We start from the raw sequence: 26939 nt of genomic DNA, 5'->3' as shown, positions 1-26939 counted from the left end.
GGCATTTAGCAAAAACATAAACAGAGGGAAGGAAAGGATGTAAATCTGGTATCCAGGGTGGAGCAGGATGATTCTGTAATGGGGTTTATACATGCATGTAAATATTGCTATTTTCCAATTGTAGCAACATACGTTTTTCATCTTTCAGAAAGATTCTAAGAGATCGTGTTTTCTAGTATTTTTCAAATGGACTATTTATTCCCCATTTCTTCTATATCTTGGACATATTCATTTTCAAACCTTGGGATACTTTGGACAAGAGTTTTGGGATCCAGTGGAACTCTGCTGAAGAACGAGCGCTAGCAAAAGCACAGTGTTCATATGCCTTGGGACAGCATACGTCCCAAGCCCAAACCAAATTTAAACCCTCACTATAGACAGTTGCCTTCCAAAGCTGTTGTATGAGTCCACAAACAGCACAGAGGAAAGGCGAAAGTGCAGAATAGTATACATAACATAAGCTTCTCTTCAAGTTAGATGTAATTCATTCCTCTTCTACAGCAGGATTTCAGTGAGTGCCAGCTGAGGGACAGCTTTGCTGAGGTGTTTGTCCATGACCACTGTGAATCCTGATCTGCAGACTCGGAGGTTTAATAGCAAATTGCAAGTCAGAGATATATAGAGATACAAAAGCTGAGGGGTACAGGAATATTTCTATTCCTTTTGTACATTATACTATTTATTCTTTATAATGGAAGTCTATCACAGTGGGTAGGAGAAGAACACGAATTTCAGACAAAATCTCAGCGAGCCTGACTTTTCTTTCTTTCCTCCAGAACATTGAAAACAGTCTGCTTTCCACTCACTGTACACTTCCAGGTAGATCCTATCACTGCTGGCCCTCCCAAAATATTTTGTCTTGTGATGTTGGAAATCTAGACTCTTCTTATGCTACATCACTGTTCACATGAAAGTAGGAGTAATCATGCAGATGTGAATTAGAAAAAAGCACCATTCATGAAAAATAAAAACTATTGCTACAAAGCTCAAAGGATCAATAGCAAGATCTGAAATCCGGCAGCTTAATTTCCATTCAGGTTGGAGGAAATAAAAGACGAGCTTGAATTTATTCAGACAAGAAGTTCTACTATTTGTCATTCACCTGCTGGTTTACATGAAATATTGGCAGCATAACTCAATTTCCTATTGGACAGGTATCCTCAGTGCAAATCTGGCAGTGACTGAGATGCACTGGACTTCTAAAAATACTCATGACTGAAGGGCATAAAGACCAAGATATCCCTTTAGCCTATACAGGCAGTTTCTCCCATTCAAATTTGGAAACATTTTCATGGGTACCTGATCATTTACAAGCAAAAGATGAAAATTCAGCTGTGAATCTCCTACGACAAATATTTTGTTGCCAATTTGTAATAATCTACGCCAAGCATTAATAATTACATAAATAGGACCAGGGATTTCATTTAGTATTAATTCTCCCTGCTGTCTCCCAGCCTGGACTCCCCCAGGCACGGGCTGCTTGAACTGCCTGTCTGAGGTCTGTTGCTTGAGAAAGCAGATTTCCCTGGGCTCTCCTGCCCTCCTTCCCCTGCAGCGATGAAGAAGCTCCTTGCTGGAATGGAGAGACCATGTGGCCAGAGAATGGCCGTCAGAGACTCCACGGACTAACACGGTTCCTCACAGCCCTCTGAAGGCATGACTGCAAGACCTTTTCTCAGGCTGAAATTCATTTCCGTGTTACAGATTAAGACATGCTTCAGCAGAGATTTCGAAAATTACTTTCTCGATCATGAAAGTAGCTATTTTTTAAAATTCCCACTCATTCCTCATGTACTGATTTTCATTTTTGTTTAAAAGTTCTCCAGGATTTTCCCCTCGTAAAATCAAATTTTCCCTGCTATGTAAAATCTTAAAGGCAAAACACAATCCTCTGCAAAGAGGGATCATTTAATATTCAGTCGATGGCTTACTGCCTTTGGCACAATTGAATCCAGTGTAAACCTTGGCACTGACTTCCAGGTGTAAAAGCTATCAGAAGACAGCCGATACATTTATGTGAGACAGAGAGTATTTTCTGGCAAAACTGGAGGGGAAAATGAGCCCTACCAGTGAAGGTGCAAAAAGATAATACACGTGTGACCTTCCTAAAATGTTTACACCTGCAGTGAGCGCAGCCTTCAGAGAAGTATTTTCTGTAGCTCTCGTCACAGAAGAATATTTTCTCTAACCTCTGTACAAAGGTTAAAAAGCGTACACTGAAATGTCATGTTTATCTTTCCAGCGTTTTTTTTCAGGACTTGAATGCTGTAGTCAAGTCAAACAGTGACATCACATGGTGTACCGTCAGACCTTGTGCTCGCTGAGGAGCATGCACCCGGCGCTGCAGTTGAACCTGGACAGAGGAATAAAGGCTGGCTTTACTCAAACAGGGCTGTCATTTGACGGGCCCTAGTGCTTATTAACGAAGCATATGGTAAGTCTGAGGTGGGGGCTGATGGCTGAAAAGGGTGACAGGATGTTAGGAGTCACGATGTGTTGGAAACGGTCTTCTGTCAAGTCCTCGGGGGACCTTTTGCTCTCTTTTTGAGCAGCAAAGTATGAAGTTATCTCATATGAAGAATCTTTTTTTAAACAGTGCGTGAATTCTGTACAGTAGGTATATTTTTTGGTTTAAAATTACCTTTTCATGAAGCTTTCACTGCCTGGCACTGTGTTTGTTCATCCTGTGTCTGGACAGAAGCAATTCAGGGATAAGTAAAAAAATATTTTGCTGTGCAAGCTCATTTAACTAGAGATCGCTTTTTGCTCAGCGACTCCAAAGGACAAATGGCCTCAGGGAGACCACTTGATGGGCCTGAAGGCAGGTGAGGTGGCTGGAGGTGGAAGGCACACCGTGACACAGGTGATGCCTTTGCTATTTTGCAGGGCCAGTGTCTGTGATCCACTTTACCTACCTAACGTTACCCTGGCTGATCCCACAGAGTTACATTAAAGGAGGCTATGGCAGCAAGCAAGTGGAAAGGAGAACAGTGACGCAGACATCTCCAGGGAGAATGCCATGAACTCTTGGAAAGTGGTGAGAAAGCCAGCTGCGACCGCCTGCTACCAGAAAGATAACAGGATTGTTCCCCAAGGCCAGAAACCTCTTCTCAGACAGATGTTAGGCCATTAAAACAAGCAGTCTCACAGAAGCAACCAGCGCTCTCTGATCAGAGGAACAGTGACACAGGCAGAACAGGCAGCAAGGCTACCTGCTGAATTCAGCAGGGACGTCACCGGCGGGTATGAGATGGTTGCGCTCACCTGAGCTCTGAGAGGTGATGAGCTGCCCACTTTGCCTCCTTTATTAATCCCCGTGCACCATCCAGGGAAACATGTTCGCCTGGAAGAGCTGCTGTGAATTAGTTTCTACTCCAGGGACCACAGCAGCAATATCTCTCCGGTGCCAACTTGCAATGGGACCTGGCACAGTTGTAAAGGCAGAACGCGCCAGCCCCAGACGTAGTCAGAATGACAGAATAACTGCACGGCACCTCCTAAGAAAAAATGTGTCACTCAGGTGCTTATGAAGAATAAACTCAAGCTTCTCCCTTTAACCCCCAGCCTAGTGGCTGGGTCTCAAGCGGGCTGAACCTGTTCTGGGAACAAGGAGAAGGCTTTGAAGTGAGTCTGAATGACACAGGAGAGAGTAATATCCTTTTCAATTTGTTTACCCCTAAGCAGAAATGATCAACTTGCCAGATATAGGACAAGCAAGTGGTTTTTTCTGTTGTTGTTTCTAAAACCTGTCCATCTCATGAAAATCATTGTAATGTACAGTGGTATGGGCCCTGATACACAGTGTCTCTGTATCTTCCAGATTCCCAAGAAATCATGAAAAATTTGATTAATGATGCAGGGTAAGTGATTTTCCCATAAGCACTCAAGATGACCAGGATTTAAATCTTGATTGTCACATCGCAACACTAGGATTTAAGGATAGCATGAAGAAATGGCACCAAAAGATACATTCAGTGGTGCAGCAACAGAAGTTGGTCTAATAGGGGTTTACAAAGCAGAAGTAAAATGCTCTTATTTTGACAAGCTCGCCCCTTATGTAGTTCAAATGAATTGTTAAATTTTAAATACCTACCGTAATTACTATTTCTAAGTGTTTAGGTGCACCGACATGGAATACTTACCATCCTTTGTCCATCTGCAGAATGTCAGACATGCTCAGCTTCACTGCTTTGTTCCTTGACCTTAAGAACTGCTCAAAGAAACTTCAAGAACTGCAGGAGCACTGACGTGTCCCTAGGGTTGTGCCAGCAGACAACAGCACTAACAGCAACAAGGTGTCCCGGTTTCAAGAAACGAAAAGCCCTAAGTGAACGGTCAGACAATGCCTTTTTCCTCCATCTTCTCTCTCTCATTCATGTTAGAAGGCCAAAGGAGATGGGAAGTAATGCTGCACAATGAAGCAGGAACTGCTTCAAGTCTGTAAGGCATCCAAGTGCACATAACATTGATTTCAATGGAAGATGATGGACAGAAGAGCAACTATGCTGGAAGCCCAAAGGGAGAATGTACATAACAGATACTAATACAGTAAAATGGGATATAAACCATAATACCAATAACACAAGCAGATATAAATCTGTCTCCTCTACATTCTATCTCTTGTCCAGTCCAGCAAGATGAGGGGTGAGGGACTCCCAAAACGATATACAATTCTACTACAAAGGAGTCAAAATTGTGCATCATTCACCCCTTCACCTGCCCTGGACCTACGTCCCCCTGCTTCCTTAGCATCAACACACACACATCAACTACTTTTGCTAACCCCTTTTATGAACATACAGAACTTGATTAACAGTCAAGTTTCAGCTTACAGTTCAAGTCCTTATTCAAAATCGAAAATGGATTTTTTTGTAGGAATTTTAAAATACTTCAGAGGTGTTTCAGAGGATGAAACTGAGGGTAAAGTAAGAGACTAGTCTAAAAATCCCTTTATAAAAACTTCTCATTTTGTTTTTCACGTTGTGACCTATTTTGTAGACTAGGCCATGTGTTCCGTAAGCCCTTATTGTCCACGCATTTTTAATGAAAACATGACAGTAGATTGGGCATTATTAATAGAGCTATTAATGAGCTCCTTGGGTCGTTGACAGGACTGAGCATGCACCAAGTTGAGGCTTACTATTGCATCACTGCCTTACCGTGCACAGAAGCTGTGGCAGTATTTGCCGTGATACACCCTGCCATGTGTCTCTGCCTCAACAACCGCTGAATTGCCGGCTTTATTCATGAGCTGAGCGAGTGAAGAGTACACCTCCCAGAGGCGGTGGTGGGGTAACACCCGGACACTTTTATTCTAAAAGCAGCATACGTGGCAAGGAAAGCAAAAATGCACGTGGGTCTGAAAACACAGCCAGTGCAATACTTTGCATTCAGGACCAGACACGTTTATGAAGGCAGCTGTTTATATTAATGAGTAAAAGGTTTTGCATTTTCTTCGTTTCTTTCACAAGGTGTGTGAGGGGAAAAGAAAGAATACTAATAGCATCTGAAATGTATAAAAGCTGTTAAAGGTTATTCATCTGGCCCACTTACACTGCTGCCTACTTCCCAGGAGAAGCAGATGCAACAAGAAAACTTCCCGCTATTTACTTCACTTTGCTTAACTGCCTCAGTGCCCAAGCTACACCATTTCCAATCTTACCAGACATTTTTCTGAAAATAACGTAGGAAATGAGTTAATTTCCCTCAGTATGGATAGTAGTACTGTGCTTTTATTTGTGTATTGTCCAAAAGGTATTCCAAGTCCATGTGAATTTGTACTAGAAAGAGAATCCTATAAAAGAAAAAGTGTGCTTCCATCTCTAACAGGGATTTTTACGTACCTTAAAAAAAGACTTACTCCTCCTTTTTTGTAAAGAATTTGGAAGGTTACATCTGACAATTATTTACCCAGAACCTTTTTCTTCATATAGTGATGTGCTGAGAATACCAGAAAAAAACCCTCATCTTGAAAAATGCAGTAAATTCATACAGAAAAAGAGCAAGACAACAATTAAAAATTACTCTGGCTGGAGACAAATTCCAATTTTAAGCAAAGTAACAGGACCAACTGCAGCAGAGGCACATGCATGACTTAACAGTCATAAATCAATTTTAATCTAATGATAAAAATAATTGCACTTTTTCTTGAAACTCTGAGGGAAAATTGAAAATATTTTAAAATTATTTAGACCTGATAAAACAAAAACTGCAGCTAAGAATTCAAATGTATTTCTTCATGCAAACTAATACCCTCATATGGCCTATAGTTGTTGACTAAAAAAAAAAGTTACTTTAATTTTTAACAGAAATATTGGGTCTTCTTATTTCATTTTTATTCTCCAGCTGAACACTCATCTGTAAATAATGAGTTCTTGAAAAATAAATCAAACTGGGTCACTGCAAAGTCATGAGGGACTCTGGGGATTGGTAACGTGATACTGTGCCTTTTACATGTAAGTTGCCAGTTTAAATCCAGTCTAGGCCAGCAGTGTCTGAAGCCTACTGCCAGATGTTTTGTGTCATGCATAACGGGTTGGTAGACTAAGTTAATTTTGCAGTGAAAAAATAACACTTATACATGGTCTCATGAAACTGTTACTGAAGATAGAAAGGCTTCTGTAAACCAAACTACGCCATATCACAGAATCATAGAATGGCTCAGGCTGGCTGGGACCTCTGGAAGGCCCCTGCTCTTGCAGGGCCACCTACAGCCAGTTGCTCAGGACTGTGTCCAGACGGCTTTTGAGTATCTCCAAGAAGGGATGCTCCACAGCCTCTCTGGGCAACCTGTGCCAGGGCTCAGTCATGCTCACAGTAAAAAAGTGTTTCCTGATATTCAGAGGGAACCTCCTGTGTTTCAGTCTGGGCCCACTGCCTCTGGTCCTGTCACTGGGCACCACTGGAAAGAGCCTGGCTCTGCCTTCTTTGCACCCTTCCTTCAGATACTAATTTGCATCAATAAGGTGCCTTTGAGCCTTCTCTTCTTCAGGCTGAACGGTTCCAGCTCTCCCAGCCTCCCTTTGTATGCCATATGCTCCAGTCCTTTAACCATATTGGTGTCCCTTTGCTGGACTTGCTCCATTATGTCCATGTCTCTCTTCTACTGGGCAGCCCACCACTGGACAAAGCACTCCAGATATATCTCACCAGTGCTGAGTAGAGGGGAAGGACCACCTCCCGGGACATGCTGGCAACACTCCTCTTAATGCAGTCCAGGATACTGTTAACCTTCTTTGCCACAAGGGTGCATTGTTGGCTCACGTTGAACTTGATGTCCACCAAGACCACCAGGTTGTTTTCTGCAAAGCTGTTTGGCCATCATCAATAGGTCTCATCAATGTGGCCCTCTGATATCAGTGGTACCTCTCTGTGAAATACAGGGTCTTCCATTCCGATAGGGCATGCACACACTAAGAATGAAATGTTTGAAATTGCTAAAACTAAGCAAAGCTGACTTATCTCAGTGCAGGGCTAATACACACAAATGGGCAGCAGAAAAACTTACAAATCGCTTTTCAACTAAGCTAGAAAAATCTGAAGCAATTAACATGCTGCAAGACAGTATAAAAAGAGATGCTGATGTTGACACAGCTGAGACAACCAAGAAATGCTCTGTTTACAAATTTGCACATTTTCTACTCAATATATGTTCAAACCTAAGTTTTGATTTTCCAGAGTAGCAACATTAACTGTAGATATGTAGTTCAAATCTTTACACTATCACATCTTAGTGCATCACAACCCTGATACCTCAAGATAATACTTAAAATAAACTGACTTATATGTGGGCTGACTGCCTGCATAACTCATTGTATTCATGCCCACTTGAGGCCTATGGACATACGTTTCCTGAAATAAAAAGAAATGTTTATTTTATTGCTTAATCGCTTCAATTGTAATTAGGTAATGAACTACACTTTCACTTCAAGGTACTATCTTACTACTTCATTTTTATTATTCTTATTTTAACGTGTATTGCATATCTTCTTTCCGTCTCTGAAGATACTTCTATGGTATTTGAATGAGTTCTTATTTTACATTCAGGACAGACCACGGTGGACCTTTCTACAGGAGATATTCCTGCCCTCTTGTCCCTACTATAAAAGGATTTTTGTGGAACTCATAACACAAGGCCGCATCTATTGAGCTGAATTATCTCTTTTATTAGGAAAGCACCAACACCACATTCTTCAAAATTACTGGAATTTTATTTGCCTCAGGCTTATGACTTGCAACCAAAGACATTGTGCAAAGAAAGCAAAGATTAAGTACACTTTAGGGAAAAGGTGATAATCCACATTGGTAACATAGAAGATCAGTCTGATGAAAGAAGCCATCCATTACACTATATAGATTGCAATATTCAATAGCATGTTTTTAACCCAACTTTTTTAATCGAGGAAAAAAAAGTTAAGCAAAGTTTACAGTAGACATAAATTTGATACAATTCAAAAAGCATTTTTCTGAAGATCGTCAAGCGTAAAGTGGAAAAACGTATATATGGGACAAGGTGGATGAAGGCTAACTACTGTACATTTATAAGCTATTAAAGAAAGTTGCATATATGTACCACAGTGTAAAAAACCAATACAGAACAAATAAAAACTTTTAAAACTGCCTGATTAAAAATAAAATAACCAGTGGCTTTTAATGGCTTCTCCTGGTTATCAATGCTACAAAACTTTTTTTTTTATGTCTTTCTGATGCCACTGAAAAACATCCTATCGAATGACAAAACCAGGCACAATCAAATCATTACCGAGTTAAAACCAGTCCATAGAAATATACTATCAAACCACATTTTCCATCAAAAGCTTTTTTTTGTTGCTTTGTTTTAAAATCTTTTGAGGCCCATTTGGTCACAATATTTTACATTTTTTTCCTTTTTTACACCATGATATCATATGTTTGTCTGGCACTATCCTAAAGCTAATTTATAGAGAATGAGAATACAGAAACAACCCAATGTCTATTTGACAAAATGAATTCACTGGGTGTAAAATAGGAGCAGGGAGAAGAGAAGGGGGAGGGGTCAGTTCTGCCAAGAAAATAAACCCTATGGATCACTCATCATCACTTCCGCTTGCTTCCGACTGGTCCTAGAGGTAAGAGACACAAGACAAGTCAGCAATTCTTTGCCAGCTATTCTGTGGAATTTGTTAAAGAAGGAAAAAAAAGAGAAAGTAAAAGGAAGAAAATTGTCAAACTGACAAATCAAGGTAGCCTTAAGAAAGTTACTACGTTATCTAATACTTCGCTCTCGTGACATTTCATTTAATTGCTGTAGGCTTCTTTAAAGAAGGGAAGACACAGAGTCAGGAAACACCAGATCTTTCTTTGTATCCAGACATTTAAAAACAAATGGGAAGAGGTCTGTTTTCATTTGCAGCAACAGTAGAAGTATCCCCAATAAAAATAAAAATCAAGCTAAGAGTTTTTCATCTGTGGACAAAAGCAAACAGACCATGAGGTTTAAAGTTTCAATGAAAGTAGGAACAGCTCCAATAAATAAGCTCCAAACTTCTTGGACTTCTTGTCTTTCAGCACTGGGAGCAGATCTCATAAGCACAGCCAGACATCGTTAACACCCCCTCCCAATTTTCTCAAGATGATCAATCCAGATTAAAAATGTGCTTAAGCATGAATAGTTGAGAATTCTGACAGCAAGCAGGACAGGGTAGAGACGCAACCACTGCAACCACTTCCACAGTCTCACGGAACAAAACTTACATTTTCATCTTGATCCTCATCACTATCATCATCACTCACAACAGGCTTGGCTTTTGCTCGGCTTTGCCTCTTCTTGCCTTTTCCTTTCTCCCGAGTTTTTTCGTCCTTCTTATTTAGCTTGATTTTGACTTTCACTGATTTTGCTGCAAAAAGTTTAACAGCATACATGAATGTAACTTTCACTTATCAACTTTTAAATGCTGTCTTTGTTTACAGAAATTCACCCCTGGCAGCAGCCTGGAAAGATATTCCCTCTGCTCTTTATCTGGAGTGTGGAACAAGGAAGCAGAGGTATTTGCTTTTACATCTCTACTTCTTGATAGTTTTAACAGTAACTTGTATTAAACTACAAAGAATAACTTGAAGTTGACCATGTGCATCTTCTTTTCGCTGTCAAAATGCATGGTGTCTGCAGGGAGTATATGGTCCTGTGAGAAGACACACATCTAAAAATATTTTCTTCCTCGCACAAAGAAATATTTATCCCCTGTACAAACAGACAATTTTTTTATTTTAAACTATAGAAATGCTATGTCACGGTGACTGGCAAATTTTGAACTGACACCTTTCTGAAGAACATGTTGAATTCCCAGTTCCAGAATATCCACTCATTTCCAAATGAACTGCTAAAGTTGTATGCTTTGCACACCCATGTGATGTACTTGGAAGAGTAGCTCAGGGCCAAGTACGACAGTTCCTGTAACCATACTGACGGGGTAGCTGGAGAGTATGGGTAGATGTATGGGGTGGCAGAAAGTGGAATGAAGGTATCCCTGCTTTTCCACTGTGTCATGTTTCCAAGTCTGCAGAGACTGAATGAGTGTCACCTCCTGCTTCTGAAACAATTGGAGTTTCACTTAGTCCTTGCCGCACTGAAGAATATTTGCAACATCTTCTGGTTCTTAACCCGTTTGATATGTCACACCATGCCCAAAGGCTGACCACCCATAGATAAAGACTGTCTCTAGCCTTTCCAGCCACTTCTATTTACAAATAACACGAACAGGACCAGAAGGGTTTACAAACGCTCATGGCCAGTCACATCTATTTTCACAAAGCACATCTGTGATTCACTTCTGGCTTAGAAATAATTTAGTATACTCTAAGAGGTATAGCCAGAACACACAGCCGAAGGCCTTAAGCTGAATGTTAACACCCACAGCAGCAAACTTAGTAAGTTACTTTCACCAATGTAAAACAGAACCTTATAATCAGTCTCCATGCAGAAACTAAAAAACCTCCCCTTCCATCCCCAGATGTACTTTCTTCTCAGTATTTAGCAGGGGACTCACATTCTGATTCTGATTCTTCTTCTTCCTCATCTTCTTCATCATCGTTGCTTTCATCCTCACTTTCTTCTTCTTTGGCAATCTTTTGTCGTGCGCTTTTGAACACAGATTGAAGAACAATGGAATCCTCATAGATCTACAGTATGAATACAAACGTATGTCAGAACTGTAAAGTCAAGCAGTATAAAAACTTCACAGCATAGACCTAAATTTCCAGTGCAAACCCACAGAGTATATGGCCTTTTCAAATACTGAACAACAATGCTTTTTGCATGAATTTTACAAGAAATGCCAACATTAATTTTTCATGCTCTAAATGAAGAAATTTGTCAATAGTGAGCCACAAAAATACAACTCTTAAAATGCATTATATCTAAAATGTTCAGTTAGAGTGTTTTTCTTATTATTTTTATTATCACAGGAACTATTGTGTATTTTCATTGGATCATAACAGCCTTGAAAAACTGCCAAAGCAACAAACTTCAGCAGTAAGCAGCTTAATTAAAAAATGGGTTATAGTCTAGCAGTACAGTTGATAATGACAAATGGCTCATGTTGATTATCCTTAGTTTTTTCTAAAATCCGAACTGGCTACAAGGAAAATAAATTATGCCAAGCAGCTCATTCCTTCCCTCCTCTAAGATCTAAAAAGATTGAAAAAAAAATCAGTGCTTGTTCTAAACTTAGCACCTGTTCTCAAACATTCTGTAGCTTGCCAAGTATATTGGGTACATCAGATTTCTCCTTAACTGCAAGCATGAGGGGACTCTCCAGAATGAGAGGACTACATTTGGTTTGTAACACATTTCTCAGATTAACACAGTAAAAATCTTGTTGTCTTGCTGAGTATCTGTCTGGGACTTCATAATCACCTTAACAAACAAACTTGAACATTTAGTTTTGTAAAATGTCAGAAGCCATGCAGTGGACAATTCAGCACTAGTCAATTAAGAATAGTTAATAGAAGGATAGAGAGTCATAGATTGTATTTGGTTTTATGATCATTCTCACTTGAACTACTTTGTCTGTCATACTTTGGCTTTGGCTACATTTGTCTAAATTACAGGCCTTCCCGTATAAAGGGACACCAGGTATTTGCGAGAAAGCGAATGTAAGGATTTTTGGCTGCCATTATACTATGAACAATATAATTATATTATAATATTATTATAATTATTAGATACATATAATTATGACCAACGACAAAACTCATGACAAATCTTATGTTTCAATAGTTTTAACCCCTTACATGTCTGTGTTTCATTTGACCATCACAACATGAAAAACTTTTCAAATTGCTGAGGTTGCGTTGAGGACAAAAGCCTCGAACCACAAAGTCTGTCTCTCCCTGGAAACCCCTCATAAAAAAAAAACCCTGGACAGGCTGGATCGATGGGCCAAGGCCAATGGTAGGAGGTTGAACAAGGCCAAGTGCTGGGTCCTGCACTTTGGTCACAACAACCCCATGCAGTGCTACAGGCCTGGGGAAGAGTGTCTGGAGAGCTGCCCAGCAGAAAAGGACCTGGAGGTGTTGGTCGACAGACGTCTGAATATGAGCCAGCAGTGTGCCCAGGTGGCCAAGAAGGCCAACAGCATCCTAGCCTGTAGCAGGAATAGTGTGGCCAGCAGGAGCAGGGAAGTGATCGTCCCTCTGCACTCGGCACTGGTGAGGCCCCACCTCGAATACTGTGTCCAGTTTTGGGCCCTTCACCACAAAAAAGGCATTGAGGTGCTGGAGTGGGTCCAGAGAAGGGCAACAAAGCTGGTGAGAGATCTGGAGAGTAAGTCTTACGAGGAATGGCTGCTGGAACTGGGGTTGTTCAGCCTGGAGAAAAGGAGGCTGAGGGGAGACCTTATGGCTCTCTACAACTACCTGAAAGGAGGTTGTAGTGAGGTGGGGGTCAGTCTCTTCTCCCAGGTAACAGGTGATAGGACAAGATGAAACAGCCTCAAGTTGTGCCAGGGGAGATTTGGGCTGGATGTTAGGAAAAATTTTTACACCGAAAGGGTTATTAAGCATTGGAACAGATTGCCCAGGTTGAGTCACCATCCCTGGAGCCATTTAAAAGACCGGTAGACATCGTGCTTAGAGATATAGTTTACATTAGTGATGGTTTTTGTCAGAGTTAGGCTGACAGTTGGACTAGATGATCTGAAACGTCCCTTCCAACCTAGGCAATTCTATGATTCACATGGTTCCTGCTTAGATGGAACTGCTGTGCTCCAAGGAAAAGCAGCATGCATGTATGATGCAGAACAACAGAACACACACGTAGAATTTCACTTGAAGCCACTGTGTACTTAAACAACTGCCTGAATTAGTCTTTTGGTTTTGGGTGCGCACCTAAATTATCTAGTTTACTGAAGTGAACTGGTATGTCAGAGCAAAGCTGGACCCAAACTATTACAAAGAACATGAGGCAGCCTTAAAAACTGGTGGACTGCTGTTATCATTAGATATTTGTAGATGTTTTACTGCTATGTGACTAAGCAGTAAACTGGCAATTTACATTTGGACACGTAGCAAAATTTTGTCCCACGCTTCCTATAATCATTGATTTTCACATCAAAATATTGTTCAGCTGATTTATTTATAGGTTGTTTCCATATAACTGAAGACAGTAAAAACACCAAATGAACATATTACAGAAAACATTTTCTGTCTCTAGATAGCAAAAATATAATCACAAAATGATAAGCTGTATTCAACAATCCTTCATAATTAACTGCATGCTTATTTTAATTTTTAGTTCTCAAATCTTAATATAAACTCCCCAGTTTAGCTAAGGGTCATCAGGAACGTTTAGGAATTTGAAGGATGCATTAGCATTGGCAGCATCAGCCTTCAAGCTTACTTTTACTTAGGTTTAACATCTTTTTTTTTCTCTTGCACATTATAGGAGTTGTCTGTCTTCATGTTCTCTGTTTCAATTTAATGTTGTGTTTGCATCACACTATTTGGACCTCATCTATAAAAACAATCACCCAGGACTATGTTTCACTGTGTTGTGAAACAACTTTCTTACCTGTCTTCCAGATTTTGTAGTCTCTCCTTTTGTGTCAGTGTCCTGTTCTGAATTCACAGCACTGAGCACATGCATGTGTGTGAAACATCTGTTTGAGATGAGAGATCTTTGCCTTCTAAACCTCTGAGACTCATCTGGGATTTATTATTACTGCCTCTTAAAACAGACACTGATCTTTCAACATTAAAAAATAAAAACTAAAAAAACCCCAAGGGTTCAGAGAGTATAAAGCTTCATACACAAAGCTTTACTGCTGGACAAACCCTGAATTTGTATCTTCCATTAGCAGAACTGAAGAGTTCACTACAAGGTATTTCGTCATCATCCTGTCCTAAACTGTACTGTTACATCTGCTCCTTCTGTCATCCGCTGTGGTAAACCCAAGATGATGTATCACTCTACACGCACTGCTTTTTACCATACGTTCAAATAGTCTTACAGCAGCTCTAAACCACACTCAGATCAGAAAAAGCTGATCTCAGAATTAGAGTCAAAACCAATTTCTGTGCATGCACACACTGCAGCTGTGTCCAGTGAATTCTGGATGTTTCTAAGAATCTGGCCATTTTTCTCTATTCAAAGTAAGAATTAAAGCACAGGGTTTATATACATAATATAATAATCCACAAGCACTGACAACATTAGGTAGGAGAAACTTTTATGTTTAGCACAAAGTGCTTCATTCAGACCTGTGATCCCTCCAGATTGAATGTCTGAGCGTTGTGACACAGCAACATGACATCTTTCTCCAAGTCTCCAAGGCTCCGATACTTATGGTTGCGAATTCTTTCCTGTTGCATTTGTTGAGGAAATGAAGAGACGTATGGATGGACAGTGGTACAGAAAGAAAAACAGCAGACAGGACACAGAATTAACATTTGATTTCAACACATTAAAAGCTTTCTCTTTAGAAAGCTACAGAAATGGAGCTCTTTTGGTAAAGGAGTTCCAGTTTCTTCTTTCTAGCACAGAAACAAAATAAGCTATGACATAAATGAAAGTCATAGTTATGACATCACCTAACGTGCAACAAAAAGCCTAAACCCCATTCGCCAAACCATGTTTGGATCTGACCTCATTGTTCCGAGATGTGATGCTTGTTTAGGGATGACACATTCCCCTAGAACCATTAAACCTTCACAAATGCTGTGTTTTTACCAAAGATGTGCTTACAGATTCACAATACAGTCTTTGCAAAAAAGACACTGAGATGTCATCTCTGAAAGTGTTGTTCATGTCACACTGCTACATTTTGATTTGACTTTGCAATTACAGTGTTATACTGCAATACACACTAAACAAAATTCCTAACAAGGTGTGTAACCATGTTTAAAACCTAAGCCATAAATACAGGTACATGCAATATTCACGCTGTTGTCATTTTAAAGACAAATTCACGCTCACCCTTCTGTATAACAAAAAGAAATGGAAGAATCTCCACTTCCAAAAAATATTCTTACCTTTATCTTTTTGAAGTCCACCGGTTTTCTAATCAATTCATAATACTCTGGTAATTCTTTTCTAGATGGGAGCTGAATGAAGACTTCACTTAGCTGCCGCCCTGAACTGTTGAGAAAAACAAACCCGCAATGCAAAGAATTACTACAACTTTCTCACAAAGAACCCCCCCCCCCGTATAAGCTCTAATCATAAAGAAAAATAGTAACAAAAAAATCACAAGTTTTTCTTTCAGAGAATTAGAAATTGAACGTTGCTCTGATTTTTTAATTTAGTACAGATAATTAATTTACAATTGAAAACATATCCTTTGCACTGTTGTCCTAACATACTGCCATTATTATAGGACCATATGTGTTGGAGGTTTTATGGAAGCAGGATCAGGATTTCAATCTGAATTCGACAGCGATTTGTCTAGTACAGTCTTATAATCTTCTCAGTTTTATTTCACAATTTTTAGCAAGTGTCCCTCCTGTCACTGTAAGTTTATCTTCTTCTTTGTCATTTTACAGTTGTTTTGTACCTCCTTGTCATAGCAAACCATTTCTTCATACTGATTTCCATTATATCAGATCCTGATTGCCATCAGACTAAGTAGATAATACAACGACAAAGATTATTAACTTCCATTAATGACTGTTAGGTTTCTGGGAAGATCACTGTAACTGTATTGAAAATCAGTACTGACATTTGTACTTCTTCAGTCATCTAAAATAACATGATGGGTTATCTAAAAACCTTTCACACTCTATGAACATTGCTTATCACTTACAGGTGTTCACAATTTCTAAGATTTCCAGATTTCCCATTGTTCATCCTTTACTAATAGCTATTTTAACACTTAAAAATTGAGGGGCTTCTTTAATCTTATTTGTGGCTTCCCAAGTAATACATGGCTGTAAGTCACCTGGAGAGAAAATCTGCTGATGGCACTTAGGGGCTAGTCTTTTTTTTTTTTTTCCCCGCTCTGTGTGTGTCATTTTTCTCACAGACAAAGTAGCAGAAAAAAGCTCTGCTGACAGGAACTATCATTCACTGCACATATTATTCACAAGCATTTCCCAGCCCACATGCACATGCCTCCTTCTCTCAGAGCTACTCCAAAAAGACCCTCATTTGCACCTTCAGGGGTACCAAAATTTCACAGGAGTTGGGCAAGAAGGCTGCCAAGTCCCAGTCTCGACCTGAGCTTCTCTCTTGCAGTCACCCTCCACAATGGTATGGGATCTTATCAGACACATTAAACTAATACTGAATCCAAGGTTAAATGAGGCAATTCTGCCATTGAGCATAAGGATGACAAAAAGCACAAAACAGCTCTGCCCTCTATGAAAGTCATGAATGCTTACTATATCTTAGACATTTCTTAATGCCTGAAATAGTATCAGAATTTGAGGAGCTACTGTTTTTCTTATGGACCTGGTAGATCAATGAACTAGTAGGTATAAACAGATTTTCCTCACTTCCTAAGTAGCTGTTGCTCACCTAATCCAAGATTTGTTATTCTCTGTTTAGCCCTGGGACACCGCTGCTGCTTATACACCTTGCATCAGAGAAGACAATAATGTAAATGTTCTAATCACAGCTTGCTAATCAGCGTTGTTCAACCAATACCATGGGCGCCAACTGGCAGCTAGAGCATTTTTCCATCCAATGCAAACCTAGAAACCTAAAGCCTGTCTCATCTGACAACTTTTGTCTGACTTGCAGCCGCAGAAGCTGTTCCCCTTGCCTGGTCAGCTTAACTGCCGGGCTGCCGCCTGCATTACAGCAAGATTATGGCACGTGCATGAACACCCTTCTGGGTGCTGCTGCTGCACGGTGAGACAAGGTGGCACACCGTGCATCCCTGTCAGGGAAGGTGAGAGTGAAGTCTATCCACCCCATACATTTCTGTCAGGATAAACAACCCAACAGACCACCTGCACCTCACGCTCCAGGACACTACTAGCCATTTCAACCAACGGATCCAATTTATTTCGGAAGCACCCTGTTAGTGAAATAGAAGAAATCGTAAAATTACCAGATAATCGTTACCCCAAGTCTTACTGTTTCGCTCCTGACAGCAAATAATTGTGAAACTCAGGCCACGGTACCTCCCATCTCCTTTGGTACTGATTCACACCAAAGAGACAAATTCATTACTTTCACAGTTCCCCTGTTAAAACAGGAGGTGTTTATACTATGCATTTAAAGGCACCAATCTTGTTAATGATCTATGTGAGTGACTATGTCATGCCACGTGACAGAACTTGTCTTCATGTCACACTGCCCTCTCAAAGAGAAACTGGAAGCAATACAAGGAAAAGCAATGCATTAAGTACACACTACACAACTGACTAAATTAACAAGTGTTTCTACTTCTTTGCAAATTGAGGACTGTATTTATTTTTTTTTTGTTAATAAAGAAAAGTGTTGAGCACTCACAGCTGCAACTGAGATCAATGAAATTTGTTCTGAGCCTACAGAACACTAAGTACTCTGAGAAATCACATCTCTGGTGCCCAAATGGTGTCTTAAAATTTACGTCTCTATCCTCATTTGTAAAAAGAGAATAAAATGTTGTGAAAAAAGTTCTGTATCTGCAAAACATTCAGACTCCTTATGAGCATTATAAAGAAGCCCAGGGGGAATTCACCATTCATTAACTGATCAATGCCCACTTTGCATATGCAATGCACTGGTCCAGTGGAAAAGCAAAGTAAAGCAAAGCACTACACAGCATACCATAATGTACCTTCCTGGAGGAATGACATTAGGTTTCCACCTTTTTTCTCTTACATTCCATTTTCCTATGTCCTTGACTTTACAATAACTTAGTAGTTATTTGAATAAATCTGTGCAATATACTGACATATGATATAGATGTAAGCCAATCCTTTAAAAAGTGTAAAAAGTGGCTTTCAAAACTTTGTGCATTATGAATGTGGATTTGCAACACAAAAGGACTGAGTCATCATTGCTGTGTTTTAAACTTCAGCAGCTTTCTTTTAACAGAAATATCTATTTGAGAAAAAATACTAAACCAGTGATGCTGGTGTTGCTTCAATGTCTTAACAACAAATAGAATGATTAAGTATAAAGGAAACAACTACTAATAAACTATTTTTGATCACATTTTAAAACATGTTTAGCATATTTGTCCAATTTAAAAAGTTCCTGATTATTATAGAGGTTTTTATCTCATGACTATATAATTTTTTTCCCTTTTAACATACACACACACCCCTTCGTATATTGTATTTTATATTAAAAATATGACAGTAGTAAATTATTAAACAGCAATATCCTATTTTCAAGACATAAATCTAGCCAACTGTGATTTGTTCACACATTCTATTAAACTAAGAATGCCACAGAAAACCTTCAAGCTTTTGCTTGATATAATTAATTACTGAGAATCATTTAAGGCCGTGAAAGAAAAAGCATTAAGGGCATGAAATATGCAACAGACAGAAGACTAGTGCCTGATTTTGTCTACTCAGATCAATAACAACTTATTCTGTTCTATCCTTTTTATGGAACCTCCTCTCACAAAGAAATGTTATCTTCTGCTCCCTTTGTATATGTGCATCTATACTGTAAATTAATGTCGTCTTTTCTTACATAATCTCAAATGGCTGTGTTGTGGATACAACAGGAGAAAATTAGTAACGCAATTCTGATTTTAATCCCTGTCCCCAGTTTTATAATTAGAAAATAATAACCACAACAACTACCACATAAAAATCATGCGCAGTAAAAATCACTTCTGGTTGCCTAGCAACTAGCAGGATACATGCTGAAGGGAAGAAAGACCAGAATAAATTAAAAGACCTGACTGCGAAACAAGTGTGAGTGACAGTTCACTGCTGCTGCATCAGCTCAACATGCTAGTCCTGTGCACGCTCACAGGACTAATATATAGTCTCGCACGCTGTGCGAGTTAAAAATCCTTAAGAAATACTGCTCATTTTAAAAATATTTTTGCTTAGAAGAATATTTGTGCTCAAAATATCTGGTTTTCTCTCATTTTTGTCAAACTGCTTATAAGGTACATAGAAGCATATATTTCCACCCATTTAGTCAGTATTATCTGGAATTAAATGCAGGAACAATTAGGCCTCACTTGTACAAGGCTGCTTTTGTCTTTGTTTTTGCTGGCAGTATGTGGCCAGACACAAGCTGCCACTGACCTGTCAAAAGTATTACTATGATCAACACCCTTTCTCCTTTGGAATCAAAAGGAGAGACAACTACGAAGCTGAAACTGCAAGACGTTCTTGTATTTCTGGCAAATTTCAGACTTTTAACAAAATACTGCAATTCTATTTAGAGTAGGTAAAATGAAGAGTCCTGCATGCTTGCCCTAGTCATAGCGGTCACAACCAGAACCGCGGCATGCAAATTACAACTGCTAATCAAATGCAACTCAAATTACAACTCCTAATCAAATGCAACTCACAAGGACGCCTTTAAAAAAGAGCGTGTGTGTGGGAGGAGAATTAGAAGAGCTTACATAGTGAGGTGGTTCCTCTGTATTTCATGACTTCCAACAGTAACCGAGCTATGTAGGGAGATGATTCATTTTCGTTAAATGTATTTAATGGTTTTTCCTTTTTGGAACTACCTGCAGTAATACGTGGTGGATCTGTCCCCATCATTGAAATGGAAGTGGGTAAAAATACTTAAAAATATAATTCCTGGTTTTGACACATGGCTATGTGCTCCATAACTTTGGCTTGGCTATAAATAAGAATTATTTGCTTTGCATGTTTGAATACTCAAGAGTACCAGTTGGCATAATTAATTACTAGTTAGATTAGTAATGGCTAATTACATTACTCACCATTTTACAACAGTTAAACACTGACAACCTCAGAAAACAGCTGGTAGTAGTCTGAATAAAATCCGTTTCACATAGAGAAAATTACTCTCTCCCTGAGCTATGTCCTGTCAAAAGCAGAATACTATGGGCACGAATTTAAAAATTTTGTCTTTAATGATGCAGTGATCAAAATGCTAAGCACCACAGGCAGGGGAAGTCTCTTGCCAAGCAGGAAACGTGGACAGGGTACAACAACCCCATCCTCCAATTTCCTTACCAGCTTCATTAAAATGTGGTCAACAGGCACCTGCTATGTTGAGGGGGCTTTATGAAGTTAACTGGTTCACCATGCACTTGAAGCCTCATGAGCAGAGCAGAGAGCAGGCAGATCACAAATGAAAATCCCTGTATGCAATAGAGTTATCAGCATCCTGGGACTCTTGAAGTCAGCTGTTGCTATCTAAACAAAGCTAATGCAAACTAGCAGTAGCATCAAACTGGAGCCTAGACAGGAAACATCAAACTGTGATGCAAGGCAGAAGAGGACAGTGGATCTGTAGGGAAGCTGAAGGATTGCAAGGTATGAAGTATGATCCTTTTTCTCCACATAATTTTATCAGGAAAGGGAGGTTATACTTACAGCTTGTCTTCCTCTGAAATAAAAAATAAAGGAAAACCATCAAAAGAGGAAAAAGATAGTTTGGGGGACTGCAAAAAACAGCTGTTAGGGCTCAAATTTGGCATACAAATTCCTTACTCTGAAAAGAACAGTAAAACTGTCCCTGCTTTGAAAAGGCTAAAGCATACAAACTAATTTTGCTTTCTGAAAACATAACATACGTATTACACATATGATTCTATGGCTATCCTCTTCTATGGGCGTTCTAAACTTTAGATGGAAGGAAAGATAGGTTAAAAGCATCAGAACTGGAAAAAAGTGTGACAAAAATGCTGGACTGATGCATTTCAACTTCCTCTTTTCTAAACAAGTGTTTTACACTGCAAGATTAGGACAAGGTAAAAGGCTGCAAAGGCACCTAAATCTTAAGTTTAAGAAATAATTTCAACAAAATCCCAGACTAAAGTGTATTTTTGTAAATGGAGTCTGCAAAGATGATGCATATACTTTACACTGGACAATCAGCATCAAGTGTTTAACTGGAAAGGCGTTTCCAGGTCCTTGAATCTAGGGCCTTGGTTTTGTAATCATATAAAAGTTTTTTAATCAAGGAAAAAAGCCCAAGTCTATCTAGGTATTTCTGCCCCACTATTCCGTATGGAAAGGTTCCAGAACTTGTTAGTATTAATGACTTGAATGCATCCATGAAGGTTTACACTTATATAACCTTGTGATCACCGTCCTGTATTTTACATATTTCTACACTCTCCCTGTGTTTATGCTTCCCTTCTTTCCCAAATGAACTTACTGAGAGCAATCATCTTCTCTCAGATTGTGCTGTGTTTGGATAAATAAACCAACCTGTTTCCTCTCGCAAGACTCTCCCATGCTACTTATCATTGAAATAATTATTTACACTTGTCTCAGTGTAAACTAATCTTTCTTGAATGGAAAAATATTCAAGTACTACATACAGCAACTCTAAAGCATTAATGGTGTCACATATAATGACATACACATATAACGAGTACTTCCTCATCCACACAGTCAATAGTGTCAGTATCAGGCTCCTATTTGCTTATGGCTGGACAATACTGATGGCTCGTAGCTAGCTTTGATCAACAATTTCTGTGCCCAGGTCATTTTTTTCTGTCAGTTCCACATGGTGACCTTCCAACTCAAAGAAAAGTTTCCTATTTTTAGTCTGTAAGCAGCTTATAATGCACTCTGAGGTACTATACTTCATGTCAGTTCTTTTACTCTAGACTTAACTGTGTTCAGTCCTCCATAAATACCATCCCAACACTAGTATTTTTGCTAGGACATTTAAAAATATATATCATTAATACATTATGATCTGTGCCAACACCAATTCTTCTAGAACTTTCATGGTATCTTCTTTCCAGGTTAATAGTTCCTATTTTAATAGTTGCCTCAGTTACATCCTTTTCCTGTTTTCACTCATGATTAGAGAGCTTACTTGTTAGATCTCCTCTTTCTTTCATATTAGCTTATAATTTTCCTGTGGTATCCTAATAAATGCTTTACCAAAATCATAGAATGGTTTGCATTGGAAGGGACCTTTGAAGGTAATCTAACGCAAGTTCCCTGCCGTGGGTGGGCAGGGACATCATCCACTAGATCAGGTGACTAGAAGTCACAGGACTCTGACTATCTTTTCTATGTTTTGCTTCGTTACAGATTTATTCTCCATTCTAAAACACTACAGATGAAACCTACACCAACTCAGCTTCACCTATGACAACAAAGCAGTGTAGAAGAGAAAAAAAGGCTCGGCATCTGTAGCACTGCTCTGTATCTATGGTACTGCTCTGGCAACATGGTAGATGGTTTGATACTTAAAGCTGAGTAGTAAGAGCACAGGTGCAGTTTAAAAAGGTAGCAATGACTTCAACAAGCATTTTTACTTCTTAACGATTTGGAGCACTTACCCCACAGTTCTTCAAATCAAGGTAAGACTATTTCTTTCAAGATTAATAAAGATATGATAAAGAAATGCCTATCAACACGAAGAAAAGCTTAAAGCACATCACCCAATACTGGAATCCAAAGCAGAGCGGCCTGTCAGAAGCAGGTATTGTCAACCTGACAAGGACCTCAACAGCTCTCGCACCAAAGGAGTCCAAACAGTCTGAGCTGAACATTTTCACAGTGCCTCACATCTCTGTCCTTTTGCTCCTTTTTTACTATTTCTTTTATGACACGGAAACACCCCAAGTACCAGAATTCCAGGAAACTAATGCAGTTAGGCTGCCAGTCAAGTCAAATCTCAGCATGAACACTGAAGTTTTCCCTCCTTCAGAGTGTTCCTAGTTCTCTAGGAAGATCCAAAGAAACTCAGCTTGTAGCTATAAATTGCTCTGTAAGAACTATTAAACTTTTCATTATTGGAATGTTTCATTAAAATCAGTATGATGTTGGCATGTGGGGTGGGAATAAAAGGAAATACGTGAGTTGCTATACAGGACTGCATAAAAGAGGAAAACCTCAAGAAAAAGCTTGAATTTGCACTGAGGACATGACAGAGATAAACAGTAATTTGACCTCAATGCTAACTTTCACTGTCTTGCATGGACTTCTTTAACTGGGGTTTGCAAGTAGCTGGGTATCTATCTACCTCTGAATTTCCTTTTCAAAGAATCGCATGCTGCATTTCTCTACACTGAACACTTATCTGTAATGTTGATAATTTGTCTGTTTAATATTGTTTTGACCTTTATATAATAATTGTGTGGCTCAGACTTCAGTTTACTAGAGCTTATGGCCTCCTTTATTGTAGCCTCTAGTATTGCTAGACATAGGCAACCCAGCCTATCGTGTTGGATGCTTTTTAAATAAGGGAGGAAAGGATTGTACTTGTCCCCAAACACCTGCAACAGAAGTCAAATAGAAGACAGTTAAGGAAGTATCCGGGGACTCCTTCCCTGCATCAACATTATACAGAATCGCCACACAAAAGCAGCCAACTGGTATTCCAGATTGTTGTAGGCACCATGGAAAAATTTGTTTTTAAAGAGAAAAATTGTAACAAGAACAGAGAAGCGGTACGGTATTTACAAGGAGCTCTTCTCAAAAGCAAGGGGAAACATGAAATAAACAGACATTTATTAGTTTAGCAACATATTATCTTGATTTTTTTGCCTTCTGGCTTATTAACTGCAACAAAACTTACTGAAGATTGTAGAATTGGTTTTGACAAAGTAACTCAGGCCAAAGTCAGTAAGATTTTGAATGGGTGTCACCTGACCACCTTTTGGGACACAATCAGCTCCCTGTGGTCTGGATCAGCCCTCTGGACTTTCATAAAGTAGAGACGAGAACTCTATTATCACTGAAAATTTAAGCTAAAGACAAAGATGATTTCAAGCATTCAAATACTAAACACATGAAAAACCTTTTTTTTTCCCCAGATGAAGCTCATGGCCTACTTTTCTTGCAATTAACCTGTCCCTCTATACTTGTCCCAATTGCCTTCACACACACAAAAGCCCAGAGCAGAACAAACATGAACCTCCAACAAAGCTGAAGTGTTCCAATGCCTAAAACTCACTTAATTCTAAAGATGCAAATCCTGAAAATGTTTATTGAACTCCAGAACAACCTTAACACCAAAAACTTTAAGATATTAAAGTTTTCTGATGCATAAATTTACAATTCTGTATTGTCCCGGTATGTACAGCGGTTTGATGCTACCTCTCAAAAAATTCAGAATACAGGAAACAGGAACTCTTCTGCATATTTCATCGTACTGAAAAGCTCAGTTTAACAGACATTTTTAATTCCTAACAGAATAGAGCTCTGTACGCTTTTTAAAGCAGGAACCAATTCTGTCTTCCATAAATGTGGGCTCCTGGGAGAGAAATAGTATGCCCTGTCACTACAAAATAGCACAGTGGTTAACTTGTTTGACAGAGATCAGATATGAACTTCCTGGGGCATAAGCAATAGGCAAAAATCTTTAACTTCCCCAGTAACTATCAGTTACTATCAGTAGCTATCAGTAGCTATCCCCTGCTGGAGGCCAGCTGAAGTAACTCTCTTGCTATTTTAAAAATGAGAAGTAGGCATCTTGATCAGAAGTGCCTGCCTTCAGGAGAAGGCTCAAGGCCAGGGATCCAAAATGAAGGGATGCTTCCTTGCAGCCCTGACTGGAATACCTGAACTTTAAACACTTCTCCCTTCTCAGCTATTCTGTTAGTCGAGAGCCACAGCAAGCTGAATACACTGTTTGTAGGCAGCTTCCTGCTCATCAAGTTCATTGCTGTGAATATCCTGTTCCGATGCAAAAAACTTTTCGATGTATGCTAGAGAGAGCCCATAGATCACAGAATGCTAAATTTCAACAGCTACGTGCCAAAAAAGTCAGGCATCCTGGCTCTGTGTGCTTCACCAGATATTGCACAAGTAAACCTTGTACAGGCAGATCTAGAACAGTGCCTGCCAAAAAAGAAGTACAACTTGCCATTTGAAGTCACGGACTGAAAGCTGCTTACATGCAAAAATGATGTTGTTACACTTGTGCAGGTCACCTAATAAAAATACTTCTTGATTTTCTCTGAATGCATTTAATATTAATTTAGCTTAAAATTGCTCCTTATATGATTTAAGTAATTAAATGTACAGCAAAGAAGGGATAAATACACAAGAAGGCTTTACTGATTTTTGGCAAATAGGAGTTGAGTTAAAAAATACAACTTTCTCAAAAAAGTCTGATTCAAAGATGCTACTAACTAATTCTCAATTTCTTCCTCATGAAGCACAGATGATTTTCAGTTTGAAAATGTGCAAAACAGAAGTCTTCAAATGACATCTCAGTTTAGAAGTGCTATTTTTTCCTAAGGTCCAGCTATTTAGGATTTTGTTATACTGAAAATAGGGATTTCTTGACAAATAGGCCTCCATCTCACCTGTGGACAACATATTATGCTCTGCATTTCTACAGTTTTTCCTTTGGCAGCTCAGATGCTTATGATATGAGCCCTACATTTTTTGGGCAGTCTTTCAGGTTATGGTGAGACCCATCTTAACCTGCCTTAATAAATCTGTAGCCATGTATTTGAAAAGATTAATCTTAACATATGCTGCATCACTAAACTGAAGAAAAATCCCACTCAAACTAAATGTTAAGTACACCTCCTCAGTAGAATGACTTAATTTCTAAACTGGAGCTCTATGCCTCCTTTTTGTATTTGTGTTTCAACAACTTCCTATCAGTTGGGTCTTTAAAAAATCCTCTACAAAGAGTGAGACTTACAGGATCAGGCCCTAAGTGAATTACTTTTCAGAATGCTATGTCAGCAAATCCTTCTGAAGACTGAAAACAAAAATGAAGCCATTAAAAAACACAGAGAGATCTCAACAGAGAGGGAAAAAGCACATGCAAGAGAGAGAGGGCCTCCAAGCTCACCTATCCTTGTAGTTTATCACAGTGTCAATGATAGCATTCATTTGTTTTGTCAGTTTGGGTGGGTTGGGTGACAACTTCTCTGCAGGAGGTCTGCCTCTTCTTTTCTTTGCTTTCTCTACATCCTCCTTCCCAGAATCTTTATCCACATTTCTTCGTCTCTTCCGTTTTTTAAGCCGGACTTCCTCTTCCATTTCTTCCAAATTGCCGTCTTCAATTGCCTGAAAACCATAGATTCAAAAAGTATGATTTTTAAACAAAAGAGATATTGCAAAGGGAAATAACAGATTGCATTTAAAAAAAAATGCAGCCCCACAGAATGCAGACAATTCAGCTCAAAATGTTCAGCTTATTTATAAACAAGAGTACAACAAGAAATTGAGTTACTGGCAATCAAGGAGACACTAAACATTAATTTGTTTTAAGAATTCCACTCTAATCTAAATAGATGCGTATTTATCTGAACCTTGAATTCCAGACCAACTCACAGTTCTACAAACAACAATGGCCTATGGTACTGTGTCAGTAAGTGTACAACAAACATTCATTTGTTCAAGTCAGTGGCAGTTCTGGTTTATGTAGT

General features: G+C 39.1%; 1 protein-coding gene across 9 annotated transcripts in view; it reads right to left on the bottom strand.

The window, feature by feature from the left end:
- Window positions 1-8188: 8188 nt before the first annotated feature.
- SMARCA2 (SWI/SNF related BAF chromatin remodeling complex subunit ATPase 2) overlaps window positions 8189-26939 on the bottom strand; it is a 118584-nt gene continuing 99833 nt past the window's right edge. For all 9 annotated transcript variants that reach the window (XM_074570862.1, XM_074570864.1, XM_074570857.1 and 6 more), the window contains 6 exons: window positions 26360-26577; window positions 15508-15613; window positions 14737-14838; window positions 11025-11157; window positions 9733-9875; window positions 8189-9101 (listed from right to left, as the gene is read on the bottom strand). In XM_074570862.1, coding sequence (XP_074426963.1) covers window positions 9066-9101; window positions 9733-9875; window positions 11025-11157; window positions 14737-14838; window positions 15508-15613; window positions 26360-26577 — 738 coding nt within the window. In that variant the 3' untranslated portion in view covers window positions 8189-9065. The remainder of the gene's footprint in view (window positions 9102-9732; window positions 9876-11024; window positions 11158-14736; window positions 14839-15507; window positions 15614-26359; window positions 26578-26939) is intronic.

Source organism: Larus michahellis, chromosome Z (assembly GCF_964199755.1).
Source record: "Larus michahellis chromosome Z, bLarMic1.1, whole genome shotgun sequence".
NCBI classification, from domain to species: Eukaryota; Metazoa; Chordata; class Aves; order Charadriiformes; family Laridae; genus Larus; species Larus michahellis.
This window is presented reverse-complemented; position numbering and strand designations above follow the sequence as displayed.